General features: G+C 46.5%; 1 protein-coding gene across 1 annotated transcript in view; it reads right to left on the bottom strand.

The window, feature by feature from the left end:
• The window catches only part of LOC100350278 (glutamate receptor ionotropic, delta-1), a 328379-nt gene that overhangs the window by 47356 nt on the left and 265034 nt on the right, over positions 1 to 15989 (bottom strand). The window contains exon 9 of the mRNA XM_070057980.1: positions 7159 to 7354. Within this exon, the coding sequence (XP_069914081.1) occupies positions 7159 to 7354 (196 nt within the window). The remainder of the gene's footprint in view (positions 1 to 7158; positions 7355 to 15989) is intronic.

Raw genomic sequence — 15989 nt, 5'->3', positions numbered from 1 at the left:
TGACATGGAAGCAGAGAAAGCAGATTTGAGTCTGAAGCAGGCCTGCAAAGCCTCTGCTGCTACTGAGGGCAGTGTTGCTGCCTTCCACATCGCTGCTACAGGTTCCCTTCTGCATTCCTCCCACCATCGTGGTCAAACCTTCCTGATACTGGAATCAAGCATCCCCGAGATGTGCCATCCCTTAAAGCCTCACACACAGGGCCATCGTCTTCACCTTGTTCTTTCAGAAGGAGGGTGCTGGGGTGGGGTGAGAGGACTTCAAGTTCCCACCCCTGGCCCTTCTATGGAAGACGGCAATCCAGTGTCCCTGCCACTCCACAGTGAGTGTGTGCAGTGAGAGCTGCCCTTGCCATGGACCAGAAAGGAAGAGCAGGGAGTCAGTGCAGGGGCTGAGAGGTGATGCCCACATACTATCTGGTGCCGGGGCCAGCACTACATTGATGGGAGAAATAAATAAGATTTGTGGGCCTGTTTTCTCCCTGCGTTTGCACTTACACTTTATGACCTCAGTGCTGTTTACTGAGTGGAAAAAACCACCCTTGGTTAGCACTGCCGGGCTCCAAAGCGACTTCCCTCTGAAAAATACAATCTCCAGCCACAGGGTCCAAAACCAGCTACTTGTCTGTTTACTCAGAGAGCTCAATGAACTGTGAGGACTGACATTTAAACTATTAACACTATATTCTATCCGACAATGTTATAAAATATTAAGTCTGATTTATGGAAGGACTTAATCAATTGGTAGCTCAGGTCAGCCCTGGCATTGCACAGGAAATGGGTTAAGTTGGACGTGACTTGATAGAGTGGATTAAGTTAAAGAAAAAAAAAAAGATCCCACCAGCAACATTAAAGTTGACTTCACATGGCCAAGTTATTAGCATATAAATTTGAACCACTTGCCAGCTCAATTCTGCATCACAGAGTTTCTCTCCTTGATATTTTTAATAGTCTGAAAATCAAAAGATAAAATCACCTACTTAAAAAATCTTGGCTATGATGCAAGGAAGGAGGGGTAAGGCTTGGAGAGAAGGGAGCCAGAAGGTACTTTGGCATCAAAGTGGAAGGGGTATAGAAGCCCATGGAAGGAGTGGGAGGGGCACTGAGCAGCGGAGATGGCAATGTCAGCCTAGGGGAAGAGACAAGGTTGGCGGGCTGGATGACCATGCCATGACTTACTCATGGCTGTGTGACCTTGGGCACATCATCAAGCCTCGCAGCAGCTCGGGTCCCATCATGATGCTATGGGAATCATAATTAAGTAGTCTGTTTAGGATGCAAATCATCTGGCACTGTGCCTGGTGCATGGAGGCTGCTCGGCAGACTGCAGGAAGAGACTGGAGCAGGCCAAGAGGAAAGCTGGTGCCTGGGACAGGGAAGGGCCAAAGTGAGGCCTGGAAGGGACAGGGAAGGACACAGGCTGTATACTACAGGTTGAGCACCCGGACTCAAAATCCAAAACACCCCCAGATCTGAAGCATTTTGAGAACCGATAGGAGACCATGAGTGGAAAATTCCACATGGTAAAGCGTGTTTGAGGAACACAATTTAAAACATTGCACAAAATTATCCTCAGGCTGTGTGTGTAAGGTGTGTATATAATGACACATAAATGCATTTCTTATTTAGACTTGGGTCTCATCCCCAAGATATCTTATTATGCATATGCAAGTACTGTAACATCTGGGAAGATCTGAACTCCGAAACAATTCCATTCAATTGTGCAGAGTTAGACGGTGCATGACTACAGGTGCCTTTGGGCTCTTAGCTGATGCAGCACCTGGGGAGTGCACCTCTGCTCCACACCAAGGACCTCCATCCTTTTCTCTAAGGGGTTAGATCCTAACTATGTCAAGGTTTGCAGGCTGTATGGTCCCTGTCCCACTACTCAACTCTGATGAAATGGCAAGAAAGCAGCCATACATAATATGTAAATGAATGAGTGGGACTGTGTTCCAATAAAACTTTATCTACAAAATGAGCAGTGGGCCAGATTTAGACCATAGGACATAGTTTTACAGTCCTTGATCTTAATCTACACCTTCCTCAGCTCTAACAGGTGCGTGTGGCTGAGGGCAATGGAGGCAGTAACCTTGATCCCCCCCCCCCTTTCTCTCTCTCTCTCTCTCTCTCTCTGCTACATCTCTTGTGACCAGCAGAGTCTGATTGGGAGACAAGCCTGAAACAAAGTTTGCAGCTGTTTCCCTGTGGCTTCCGTGACAGAACCTCTGGAAGACAACCCGCTAACTGCTGGTGGGCACCGGGTCTCAGATTTGTCTGTCTCTGCTCATCAGACAGCAAACAGATGACTCATTCAGGAACAAGGTGGAATTCACAGACTCACTGGATGCCAGGCAGGTTTGTTGTCTAAAGTGCATGTTGCAGGCTCTTATTAAATAAAAATGTCCTCCTCTTGCTCTCTTCCGAGTGAGGTCCAGTGAGCCTCACCGTCCTTGTCTGCATGATCACTGGCAATGCAGGGTTGGGTCCCAGGGATGGGGCAACTGTGGTATAACCTTTTTCTACTTCTGATATTGTGTAAGAGTGATCACCTCCTCTTGCTGAGCAATATTCCACCTATATTGGTTTTAAGTCATTAAAAACTACAGCATTCCCAGGGAAAACAATGCTAGCAGCTCCCAGAGGTTACCCTGACGCCAAGCTCCATCACTTTAGTAGCAATTAGACATTTCCCCATGACCCAGCTCTCTCTGCAAACCGAGCCAAAGTCACCAAAGGGAAACTGGAAATTAGAGGTGTGATTGTCATCTGGGACTAGAGGGGTGTCCAGGAGTCCCTTGGTGACGCCGCTTCACCTTAGCCAGGCTGCCTGCCCTGCACAGAATAGGCTCTGTTGGAGACCCAGAGCTGAATGTTAGGACAGGGACCATTATTCCCCTACTTGCTGGATTCCTTGTGGTTTCTAGATTCAAGCCAGGTTCCTCACTCAGGGCATGGCCATCTCCAGTCTCATCTGCTGAGAGGCTGGGGTTTCTAAGGTTACTGTAGCCCTACACTAAGGGGAGAGATAGTCCCATGTAGGCAGATGGACAGGACAAATTTCAGACAAGCTCACCCCAACAGGTGTGAACGGAGGATTTGAGAGTGAAACTGAGCTCTTTCTCTATTAAAAGAAATGCAACGTGCTTCATTTTTTGACAATACTATAAACTCCCTTTTATGACACCAGTTATAAAATCCTTAACATTTGTCTAGTGCCAGCAGTCCATTTTTTTTACAGATTCAAATGCAAGAGAGAAAATTGTGATCCCAAAACCAGCTTGGGTTATAAAAACAGGGTATAATAAAAGTAACACATCCTATTTCCTGAAAAAAAAAATTAGACTCTGTATAATGAATGTATAGGCAGTGATGAAGAATCATGCATTTGTATCCATCATTGCTTCTTCTTTAAGTAGTTTAATTCATGAGCAAAATCCAAAATATCATCAGAGAGTGATAATTTCTCATGTTGGACCACGGGCATAGGAGGCTGAGGTGGCAATTTACTGAGATTTCCCAGATGCTTTTAGTGGGGTGTGCTGGCCTCCCTGAGCCACACCAGGGCAGGTGCACAGAGCTTGTAAGGAGGCCAGACACTGGCACTAGTGGACAGCCACACGCTAGCTGGCTGGGTCTGGGTGTATTTGGGAGAATTGGCAGGTGTGCAGAAAGGATTAATCACAACAATTGCTTGAGAACACCCATCCATTTGTTCAAGTAGAGATCCCTCCTTTTTGTTAAATCTCTCACTATTATAATGAAAAACGAAAATAAAACACCCGAGAAAGCTCATTTGGCACCGCAGTTTAAATACCACTTTGGATACCCACATCCTATATTGGTGTGCCCGGTTTCAGTCCTACCTCTGCTTCCAATTCCAACTTCCTGCTAATGGACTTCCTGATAATGGCAGGTGATGGCTCAAGTACTTGCATCCCTGCCACCCACTTGAGAGACCAGCATTGAGTTCCTGGCTCCTGGCTTTGGCTTTTCCAAGACTTGGCTATTGCACTATGATGGGCATTTGGAAAGTGAACAGGTGGATTGGAGGTTTTCCTCCATCTCTCTGCCTCTCCAAAAATAAAATAAATAATTTATTTTAAAGAATTGGGAACAGAGAAGTACAGCCAAGAGGTTATGAAGAAAAGGTTCTTATACATGATTACCTAAAAGTTACTATAACAAAACTATAACATTACACAAAGGCACAGCTTTGTACAAAAAACATTTCTGGGGCTTGTGCTCTGGCATAATTGGTTAAGCTGCTACCTGTGACTCCGGCATCCCATATGAGCACCAGTTCAAGCCCTGGGTGCCCCACTTCTGATCCACCTTTTGGTGATGTGCCTGGGAAAGTATCAGAAGATAGTCCAAGTGCTTGGACCCCTGCACCCACGTGGGAGAGCTGCAAGAATTTCCTGCTTCCTGGCTTCGGCATGGCCTGGTCCTGGCCATTGAGGCCATTTGGAGAGTGAACCAATGGATGGAAGATATTTCTCTCTCTCTCCTCTATCTGTAACTGCTTTTCAAACAAATAAATAAACCTTCAGATCAAAACAAAACATTTCTGCAAGGATATTTGTCCAGCAACTATTTGTTCAACCTCAGAGAAAGCTCTGGCTGCTAATTATTGTGGCCAAAGTGTACTGCTCCAAAATATCTGAAGGAATTCCCCCCCCCCACAACCTTTTGTTTCTAAAAACTTTGCCTTGCCTCAACCTCTTGGAATATGTTCATAATTTTCTATGCCATGCATATGCCCATTATAATTCTCTGCTATTCCCGGGAACTGCCGTGTTTTGGTAGCTCCAAATCAATATCATTGTCTTTAGAGAGTCTCTTTCTCTCTCTGAGCTGGTTTGTTTGTTTTTTAGATCAACATGCTGCTCTCTTTCCTGTTGCATTGCCTCCCCCAACTGCAGCAGGCACTGGGGCAACACATGTGTTTCATCGTTACTTTAGATGTGTGTATGCATATGTTTTGTACATTCTAAAAAGAGTTATGATGGGTATGCTATTTTCTATTAGTTGATACATATATAATTTCTGCTAAGATTCTTCCATATTATTCTATGCAGCTGTAGGTCATCCCTGTCACTGTTGAGCCATATACATTTTTGGCACTGATAATGGTCATTTAGATGGTTCACAGGGGTTTGGTTCTGTGAACGAGGCTGCCATGGCCGTTCCTGACTCCAAGGGAATGTGTGAATGTTAATTCAGGGTTGATGGATATGAGTGGAATTGCTGGGCTATAGGGTCTGTGAACATTCCATTTGCTAAGAGAATAACAAACTCTTTTTCAAAGGGGTCATCCCGAGTACCCGCCCACCAGCAATTAAACACCTGTTGCTCCACATCCTCTCAGCTACTTCTCATTTTGTGCTGTCTAATTGGTGTAAAATGATATATCTCTGTGCTTTTGATTTGTCTTTCACAGATCATTAATGAGTTTGAACATCTCTTGATATAATTATTGCTCATATGCATTGCTTCCTCTGTAAAAGGCTGTGCGAGTCTTCTGTTCATTTTTCTATTAACTTGGAGCTTTTCTTAATGATTTATAACAGTTCTCGATATTAACTGAATATTGGGTATATGTATTATAAATAGCCCCTCGTAGTGTGTGACTTGCCTTTTGATCTTTTAGAGTGTCCTCTAATGAACAGAAGTGTAATATTATCAAACAGTTCCCTTTCCTTTACAGGAAGAGCTTATCGTAGTATTGTTGCAATGTATCTTGTTAATACCCTGTGTGGATGGGCATATTGGCTGTCTCAGAGAGACAAAGAACATCGGGAGAAGGAACTCAGGGCTACTGGGCTCTGGCCTCACACTCACAAAACGCCTTAAATCAATTTTGTATTCATTATCTCAAATGAGGTCACCTACAGCCACAAAGAGTCACTGTCAGGGATGAGAGAAGACTGGAAGCTCCAGTCCAGGCACCATCCTTGGCAGCGCAGTAGGAATTAGGAGGTTTTCCTAAGTCTTCTAAGCATGAGAACAGCAGAGTTACACTGCATCCCATTACTCCTGTGAAAGTATCACTCGACTATGTAAACATCCAAAAGCTTCCATCACATGCATTTTCAGATGTTTGAAGTCCAGAAGGAAACCCCCAAACAGGAGGTTCTCCAGGTCTCTCTCGACTCCATGAGGTCCCAGGTTAGGTGGCTGGTGTGCCACATTTTACGTGGTTGACGAATCATGCAATTGGGATTCCCACCCATCTGTGTCAGGCTCAGAGCCCAGGCACTGTCTGCTGTGCAGCTGATCTAAGTAGGGGTGCCAAAGGGCCAGCGCCCCACCCCGCCCCGGCCTCAGCCAGTGGACCTGAGACAGCACTTTCTGAGCTTGTTTCAAACCTATTCCTAGCAGGCACTCAACAGCCCCACAGCCAGAAGCTGCCTCCTTCTCAGCCTTCTGCCCAGTGGTCCCCAAGCAGGGCTCAGGCCTCTGTCTCTGGACAGCCTGGAGCTCTCCTGGGAGTGACTGGTGGGTTGCTGAGGATGCTTCTCATTATAAAGAGCAGGTAGATCCTGGTGGCCCCGAAGCTCACTCTACATCATCCTCACATCCATCCCCTGCCCTCAACAGGCAGCTCCTGAGGGGCTGCAGGAGACATCAAGTGTAGTGTCGGGGGTTGTGGAAGTGGGTAGAGTAAGGGTTGATGGACCTGGCCACTTCCCACCTGTCCCCCAAGTACAGGCTCTGTCCCAGGCTTGCTGCCCTAACCACCATCCCCAAGGCACACTTCCTCACAGCAGGGCCCCAAAGACCCTGCCTGACCCCTGCCCTGTGTGTGGACCAGCATGTGGACCCCCAGGCTGCAGCACCACGTGCTCCACCACTGCTGAATCTCCTCCTCCACCCCTGTGCCTCTCGCCAGCACTCTGATTCTGCCAAGTGTTCCCGAGTGCCAGCATCCCCAGAACTCACCAGGAGGGAGGGCATGAGGCTGGGACTCCATCTGCTGGCTTTCCCCCAACCAGCACCTCCCTGGAAACTTAGAACACACCTAAAGAACCTGCCCCTGCCGAGAATGGAAGTCCATGGAGAGGAGGGGTGGGGAGGGATCACCCTGCAGGTGACAGGGCTGTTCAGATGCACTGGGGGATGATCACGCCCAGGGCCCAAGCACCAACACCCTCCTACCTTCCTAATGCCTTCCGAAGGACTGGCCACGCAGTTGTCGGCCCCTCCGTTCTTGCTGATGGTCCTCCACAACTCGGCAAATGTGCTGTCCTGCTCCAGCGGGTTGGTGCCCTTGGCTCGGAAGTACTCATACACAGCAGAGTCCCGGACGGTGCCGTAAGACATCTCCACTTGTTTGGACAGGTCCTGGAATGTCCTGAAACGCAGACAGGCGGGGGGGGGGGGGGGGGGTCGTGGGTGTGTGCTGCACCCTGCAGGCTGCAAGGCCAAGACCACCACAGCCCACACTCCACGTTCTTCACACCCACTGCCTGACAGCACCAGACCCTCAGCCTGGAGCATGACCGCTACTCCATCACTGGATCACAGGCATGTTTCCTCCATGCACATGAATTCAGCAAGATTAATGAGCACCCACGGTTAGGTTCTAGGCTGAGCTCCAGGAATGGAAGGATGAATAAGACACATTTCCTGCCCAAAAGGAGTTGAAAGTCCAGCTACAGAGACAGATATGCAGACAGATGATCATGATGTAAGTTGGGGTTGTGTTTGCCCTAGCGGTGAAGACACTGGTTGAGACACCTGCATCCCACATGGGAGTATCTGGGTTCGAGTCCCAGCTCTGGCTCTTAACTCCCGCTTCCTGCTAACGGGAGGCAGTGGATGACGTCTCAGGTAATTAGGTCCCTGCCACCCAGGTTTGTATTGCTGGTCCCTGGCTTCAGCTCTGGCCCAGCTTTGGTTATTGTAGATATTTGGAGAGTGAACCAGCAGATGGGAGCACACCCTTCCTCTTTCTCTTTCTCTCTCTCTCTCCCTCCCTTCCTCCCTCACCCCACTCCTTTCTGCCACTCAAATAAAAATAAATCAATGAATAAATGAACAAATAAAGAAATAGGATTAAAACAAGATTTATGTATTTAATTAGTTATTTGAAAGGCACAGTGAGAGCAAGGGTGAGAGCGAGTGAGTGTGTGTGAGAGAGAGATCTTCCACCTGCTGATTCTGTCTCTAAATGGCAGCAATAATCAGAGCTGGGACAGATGGAAGCCAGGATCCTAGAACTAAATTCAGGTCTTCCATTTGCATGGCAGGGACCTAAACTCTTGAGTCATCACCTACTGCTTCCCAAGTGCATTAACAGCGAGCTGGATGGGAAGCAAGTAAGCAGAACTTGAACTGGCTCTCTGATACTGGATGCTTGTGTCCCAAACAGTGGCTTAACATGCTGTACCCCAACACTCATCCCAAGAAATTGGGTTCTTGCATGAGCTTTCCTGACTTTTAAATATTTGCAATTATTCAAAAGATAATTCAGATTAAGCCACAGCATTTTTGGGGGGCCTTGTGTTTGCTTTATTACAGAGAAGAGGTAGATATCTCTGGCCTAGAGCACATCGGAGGGAGAGAGATTTTCGAGGGGCTCAGCAACGTAAGAGCAAATATCTGAGCTGGGGGTGAAGGAGGAGACTTCTTCGTGGGAGGAGGAATACAGATGCTCCTTGACTTATAAGACTGCATCCTGGGGTGGGTGTTGTGGCACAGAAAATTAAGCTGCTGCTTGGGACACCCTCATCCCATAATGAAGTGTATGGAATAGAGCCCTGCCTCCACCTCCAAGCCAGCTTCCTGCTAATGTAAATCCTGGGAGGCAACAGGTGATAGCTCAAGTTCTTGGTTCCTGTCCATCCATGGGAAACCTAGATGGACTTTTGGCTTTGGCCTGATTGAGCCCTATCTCTTGCAGGTATTTGGAGAATGAACCACAGATGGGAAAACCTCCTTCCTCTCTCTCTTTCTTTCTCTCTCTCTCTCTCCAACCACCTTTTGTCTGCTTTTCAGATAAATAAAAATAAGTCAACTGAAAACATATTATCCAGATAAGTATCATAAGCTGAAAATAATGTAAGTCAAAAAAGCATTTAATACTTAGTCAACTTTAATCATCCTCACAACCTCTGCATTAGTCTACAGTTTGGCAAAACAACTCAAAGAAGCCACTTTATGGTAGAGTGATGACTATCTCATGGAATCCATTGAATATGAATAGCTCTGTTTTGAGATAGACTGACAATGTGGTATCTGCGAGGGTCAGTGGCTTCCCCTCATGACTGCAGGACTGGCAGGGAGCTGTGCTCACTGTGGCTGATTGGCACTAAGACAGAGGACTGCACCACAGAGGACCAACCCAGGGAAGGACTCAAGACTCAAATTTTGAAACCAGAGTTCTCCCCTACACGAATACTTTTGCACCACTGTAAAGTGAAACCATGGTAAGTTCGGGACTTGTGGTCAAGGCAGGGATGACCAGCTGATAGCAAGTTCCTATCTGCCCTAAGACAAGCAGTAACTGGCTCCAGGTGCTGAGAGTGCCCTAGAAACCTCAATGGGGAGTCAAGCCCCCTCTCCAGCCTCCAACCATCCATGCTTTGTTTCTGTTCTGGAAACCTCACTCACTTCACTCACTCATTCACTCACTCACTGCTCTCTACTCACAACATTCATCACCCCAATTTCCCATTGAATCCCCATTCCAACAGGAACATCTACTCCTCCCAACCTCTACATATCCCTCCTTGTTCCAGTCTCCTCTCTGGCTGCTGTCCTCACCCCCACATGGTACTGCGGCCAGTACTGAAAGGAGAAAACCCCCACATGCCACAGCCACGACACTGGGCCATAGTGTTCCCGCACCGCTCTCATCACCCATCTACTTCTATAAGCCTCTTGATGATGGATGCCACTGATGCTGTCCCCATGCCTTGCCTCCCTGTGCTGTCTCTGTGCCTTGCAGGCTTCTGGGACAGCAGGATCTCACCGTGACTGCAGAGGGCAGTGTGCAGAACCAGGGCAGGCAGGGGCTCCGGAACCCAGCAGCCAGCCTTGCCTCCCAGCTCCACCACCACTAACCCTGCAAGCCCAGACAAGTTGGCCAACACCCCCGTGCCTCAGTTCCCAAATGTTTTACAAGTGGGCAGGAATAGCAGAGCACTTCTGTGAGGATGCAACGGGATGTGTGCTTGGTTCTTAGAGCAGTGCCTGCTGCACTCAGCGCACTGTCACTAGAACCAGTTCTTCCGTGCACTTAGTATACATCTGGGTCCCCCGTAGACGATCAGAATTTGGAGGACTGGTGCTGAAGCAGCCCCGTCGGCATCGGAGGCCCTGGATTCAGGGCTCATAGCAGCCGACACAGCAAGCACACAGGAGCCCCAGTCGGGAACGGCAGCTCCCTACTGCCTCAGAGATGCCCGAAACGGCATCCTTTCCCTGCCAGCTACGCGGCCTAGAAACAGAGCTCCGTATTTGCTTCAAAACGTTACAGATAAAAGGAAACATAAAATCACAAATCCGATGAAGAAATCTCCCTAATTATTGTTCATTATTTATATCTAATTGAAGCAGAATGTTCCTTTGCTTGAAGGGCTCCGAGGGTTGTAACTCTGTCGTAATTTGCCTGTAAATGAAAGGAAAGGGAATCTTTTTTTCTCCCCACATTTAAAACATTTTTTTCTCATGCTAATACAAACAAACACAGGGCTTTGATGAATGGGGAACATCCGGAAGAATCACACAGTGGAGTCTAAATACTGAACCGCTCCAAATGACTGCGCTCACTCTCCAAGTGCCCGGAGTGGATGTATAGCAGTCCCATCCCCCCACTGGAAATAGAGAGTTCTTCTGCACTTACTCATATGGTGCCTGTGGCCAGCGGCACACGGAGCATCATCTCTGGATGACAAGCATGCGGCCCAGATGTTTATGGCATCTGTCCTGGTGTAGCTCCTTGTCCTCAAGGTCACCCCGAAAGGCCCCAGCCCCCTTGCTCAGACTCCATGGGCCAGCCCATCACCTCCCTCAGCCAGGGATCAGTACAGAAGCATCTCTCCCACCACAGATGCATACTGCCCTGTTCAGCAAAGGTAAGCCCACTGCCATGTGCAGCACACACTCCCACATTTCAGGGTGAAAAAACCTAGATAAGGGTACGGGGTGGGGGTGTGGTTGGGAAGGAGGGCTCAGTTATTCACGGACCAAAGTTATCATCACCTCCCTGGGGCATCATCCTCTTGTCAGAGTATCCAGTGTTGGAAGGAACACCTGGGGAGGAGCAAGGAGGTGTGGGGCAGGATAGCCACCCGCCCAGGTGGCTAAGTGAACAGCCATCAGACATGGTAGCCAGAGAGGAGGCCTATCTGAACCAGTGAGACAGGTGTCACTGGGAGTACACTGCACTGTGTAAAGTCAATGTCTTCAGCAGTTGATTCTTAGATAGTGGCCAAGTGCTCCCACCACAGAAGGAGGGGGGGGAGATGTACCCCCTCACAGGTGGGGTCTCTAAGGTCCAGCACACAACTTGCTGAAGTCATTCAACCAGCTATTTCCTCGACAGTTCTGGACATCTGCAAGGTACATCATCTTGCAGAATGAAGGGAGTTCATTCTCAAGGGGCTCCCAGCAGAGGTCAGAGAAGTCAACCAGCAGTAACCAAACAATGGCAGCTGGGTGGAGATGCATGTCCATCCATACAGTGGATCCCAGAAGCACAGCGGAGAAGCAGATGACACATGGGCCAGAGCTCAGCAAGGTGCCTAGCAGAAGCCTCCCTGGGAAAAGCCATGACCAATCGGACAAGGAGCTGACTCAGGAGACGCTTCAAAAGCATCGTGCCAGGCTGTCCACCTGGGCCTGGCTTGGCTGATGACATGTCATGGTGTAAGCAGGTGCAGCTTGAGGCCTGCCCCATCTCTGCTTGCAGCCTATCTCCTTGCTTTCACTCTTGATAACACTGAAGCTTAGAATCCTCTCATGGCACAGCCTGCCCTCTCCTCCAAGCCAACTTTTGACCTCATGGCTTCTACTCAGTCGTGCCCTAGAAAAGCTGGGTTTGGGACCAATGCAGCTGCTTGTGTGTATGTGCTGCCCTGGATTGCTGATTTGGGGGTGGGAGGTACTTCGTAGTTCACAACTATAAGCCCATCAGACCGTCTTGCAAAAAGACTGTGTGAATGTCCTTTGCCTTTGAGAGCAGCTTCCTCCCTTCACAGATGCACCTGCTGGTAGCTCCACAATGTCTCCTACAGTCATGGCCAAGGACAGTCTACCCAGCTCAGCAACACCTCCCTTCCTCCCCACACTTCTCCCCATAAATCAATCTCCTCATTAACAAAGAGATAAATGCGTTTGCAGCATGAGACAAATCAATAATACAGCATTCATAAATGCATCTTTGCATGTTAACAGAAGTATTTACATGGCCAATAGAGATAAATACACTTGTAACAAGGACAGAATCAATATACACGGTATGCAAAGCAGATTTCAACAACGGTGGGGATGCCGTCATCACGGGACTTATAAATTTAAACCCCCAAGCCCTATTCTTCTTCTTTAAGGAGGAAAAGAAGGTAGTGGAATGGCCCAAAAGACGGGGGCGGGCAGGGACGCTCAGCCTGGTAGATTGATGCTGCGTTAATTACAGCCTGCAGATGTCTTTACTCACATTCCAGCAGTCTCGCTTCTCTCTCATGTCTGCCTCTACAAGAGAGGACAGAGGACGTGGCACAAAGCAGTCAGCATCACCTGGTGGGGGCTCCACAACCAGCCTACAGGTCTTTCTGCACCAGAGACCTGTTCCCTGTTCCTCCTGGATTTCTTCCCTAGGGTTCACCTCACATCTCTCTCCTCTCTGAACTTTCCTTCATACCCTGTAGGTCTTCCCGGGTATCTTTCCTCTTTCATTCATTCATTTAAAAAAAGAAATAAACTATTTCCTAAGCAGCTGCTTGTGCTCTGGGTCTATGCTAGGACAACACAGCACAGCGCTCCTGCCATTTGCACTGACACGGGGGTAGTGGACAAGAAGCCAGGCGTCCACTCCACCAACATGCTGTAATACCAGCCTGGGAAAGGATACAGATGGCCTCCAAGGACCACAGAGGACTCTCTCTGTCACACAATCCTTCTTTTTGTGTTTTCAGTTTTATTTTTCTCAACACTTAAAAATGGTAGGAAAAAAAAAAGGGACACGCAGTCTTAGCTTGCAAGCTGTGAAGAAACAAGCTACAGGCCAGGTGTGGGTGCAGCTGGAGACCCTAGAGTCATGGATCTAGTGAAGAAAAATGCCCTGAAGATTAAGAAAGCATGGTAGGGGTTGTCGAAGACCAAGAAAACAATTGGGAGGGTCACCAGGGAGAGTGGTTTAGCTTTGAAGTTGACATCTAGGAAACAGGCTTCTCCCAGCCCGTTCCTTGTGCCTGACTGAGAGGAGCCTGGAGCAGCGAGTTCACGGAGGGCAGTATGGGCCTGAGGCACCCAGGCTGTCCAGGGTACAGGCTGCTCCTGGAGTCCTTCTGCCACTTCTCCTGCCCCAGGTCCGTATGAAGAGCGACTGCAGATCCATCATCCTTATCCCTGGGTTGGAAAACTTTGCGGCCCACCAGGATGAGGCTGTGTGGTCCATGGCAGGAGAATGTGACATCACGGACATAAGCCCTTCACACTGTGCTCAGATACTGGCCTTGGAGAGCCAGCTGACCTGTGGCCATCTCCCCAACCCCTCCTCCACATCCACTTCTCCCCAAATTCCATTTCTCTCATTACAGCCACCCTTCCTTAACCACAGGTTCACTTCCTCTTACCCACGGTCAACATAATGCAAAAATACTACAGAGAAAAATATAGAAATAAATAATTGAGAAATTGTCCATACTCTTTTTACATTATATTATAACTTTGTTATCAAATAATATTACAAAACATATTACATGTTATACTGTTATATTTAATATTAACATTAAATATATTTTATAACACTGTACTTTTTATAATATAATATAGTATTATAAAATAAAAAATAATAGCTTTATTATTAGTTACTGGTGTAAATGTAAATCTCTTACTGTGTCTAACCTATAAATTTAAGATTATCATCATGATATACAAGGGCACTTCAGAAAATTCATGGAAAACTGGGATTAAAAGGTATCCTGGGGCCAGTGCTGTGGCTTAGCGGGTAAAGTTGCCACCTGCAGTGCCGGTTTCAAGTCCTGGGTGTTCCACTTCCAATCCAACTTTCTGCTATGGCCTGGGAAAGTAGTAGAAGATAGCCAAAGTCCTTGGGACCCTGAATCCACGTGAGAGACCCAGAAGCTCCTGGCTTCGGATTGGCACAGCTCCGGCCATTGCGGCTGTCTGGGAGTAAATCAGAGGAAGGAAGACCTTTCTCTCTCTCTGTCTCTGCCTCTCTCTCTCTGTAACTCTACCTTTCAGATAAATAAATAAATAAATAAATAAATGAATAAAAAATAAATAATTTTTTTTAAAAATGTATCTTTATTTTGGTGCCACACTCCCTGAAAGATGCATATTAGGGGTCTCCAAAAATTTCATGGAAAATCAATATTATGAAAAACTATGCCTGCATTTCAAAATACTTTGCACCAGAGTAAACTACCTTTTAATTTCATTTTCCCACAAACTTTTTAAAGAATCCTCATATGTGAAGAAGACAGTACAACATATCAAAACTTAGGAGATACAGCAAAAGCAGTGTTAAGAGGAAAGTTTATAGCAATTGGTGCCTATGTCAAGAAATTGGAAAGGCACCAAATAAATGAGCTATCAATGCATCTCAAGGATTTAGAAAAACAATGGAAAACCAAACCCAAAACTAGTAGGAAAAGAGAAATATTTAAAAGTTGAGAAGAAACCAACAAAATCCAAACCAAAAAAAAAGAAATGCAAAAAGATCAGCAAAATGAAGAGCTGTTTTTTTTTGAAAAAATAAACAAAATTGACACACCATTGACCCAACTAACCAAAAAACAAAAAAGACAGAAGACCCAAATCAATAAAATTAGAGATGAAAAAGAAAATGTAACAATAGATACCACAGAAATAAAAAGAATCATCAGAAATTACTACAAAGAGCTGTATGCCAACAAACTGGGAAACCTAGAAGAATTGTGTAGATTCCTGGACACATACAATCTACCTAAATTGAGCCGTGAAGACACAGAAAACCTAAACAGACTCATTACCAAGACAGAAACTGAATCAGTAATAAAGACCCTCCCAACAAAGAAAAGCCTAGGACTGGATCGCTTCACTGCTGAATTCTAGCAGACATTTAAAGAAGAACTAAGTACAATTCTTCTAAAGTTTTTCAAAACAATTGAAAGAGAGGGAAACCTCCCAAATTCTTTCTTTTTCCCCCAGATTCTTTCTATGAAGCCAGCATCACATTAATTCTTAAACTCAAAAAAAGATGCAACAGAGAAAGAGAACTACACAAACATAGACACAAAAATCCTCAACAAAATTCTCTCCAATCAAATCCAACAACACATCAAAAAGATCATTCACCCTGACCAAGTGGAATTTATCCTTGGTATGTAGGGACGGTTCAATATTTGCAAATCAATCAATGTGATACACCACCTTGATAAACTGCTGAACAAAAACCATATGATTATCTCAATAGATGCAGAGAAAGCATTTGATAAAATACACCACCCTTTCATGATGAAAATTCTAAGCAAATTGGGTATAGAAGGAACATTCCTCAAGACAATCAAGGCAATTTATGATAAACCCATGGCTAGTGTCCTATTGAATGGGGAAAAATTGGAAACATTCCAACTTTGAGATCCAGAACCAGACAAGGATGCCCACTCTCACTACTGTTATTCAATATAGACCTGGAAGTTTTAGTCAGAGCCATTAGGCAAGAAAAAGAAATCAAATGGATATTAATTGGGAGGGAGAAAGTTAAACAAACCCTATTTGCAGATGACATGGTTCTATATATAGAGGATCCAAAAGACTCC

Source organism: Oryctolagus cuniculus, chromosome 15, assembly GCF_964237555.1.
Source record: "Oryctolagus cuniculus chromosome 15, mOryCun1.1, whole genome shotgun sequence".
NCBI classification, from domain to species: Eukaryota; Metazoa; Chordata; class Mammalia; order Lagomorpha; family Leporidae; genus Oryctolagus; species Oryctolagus cuniculus.
This window is presented reverse-complemented; position numbering and strand designations above follow the sequence as displayed.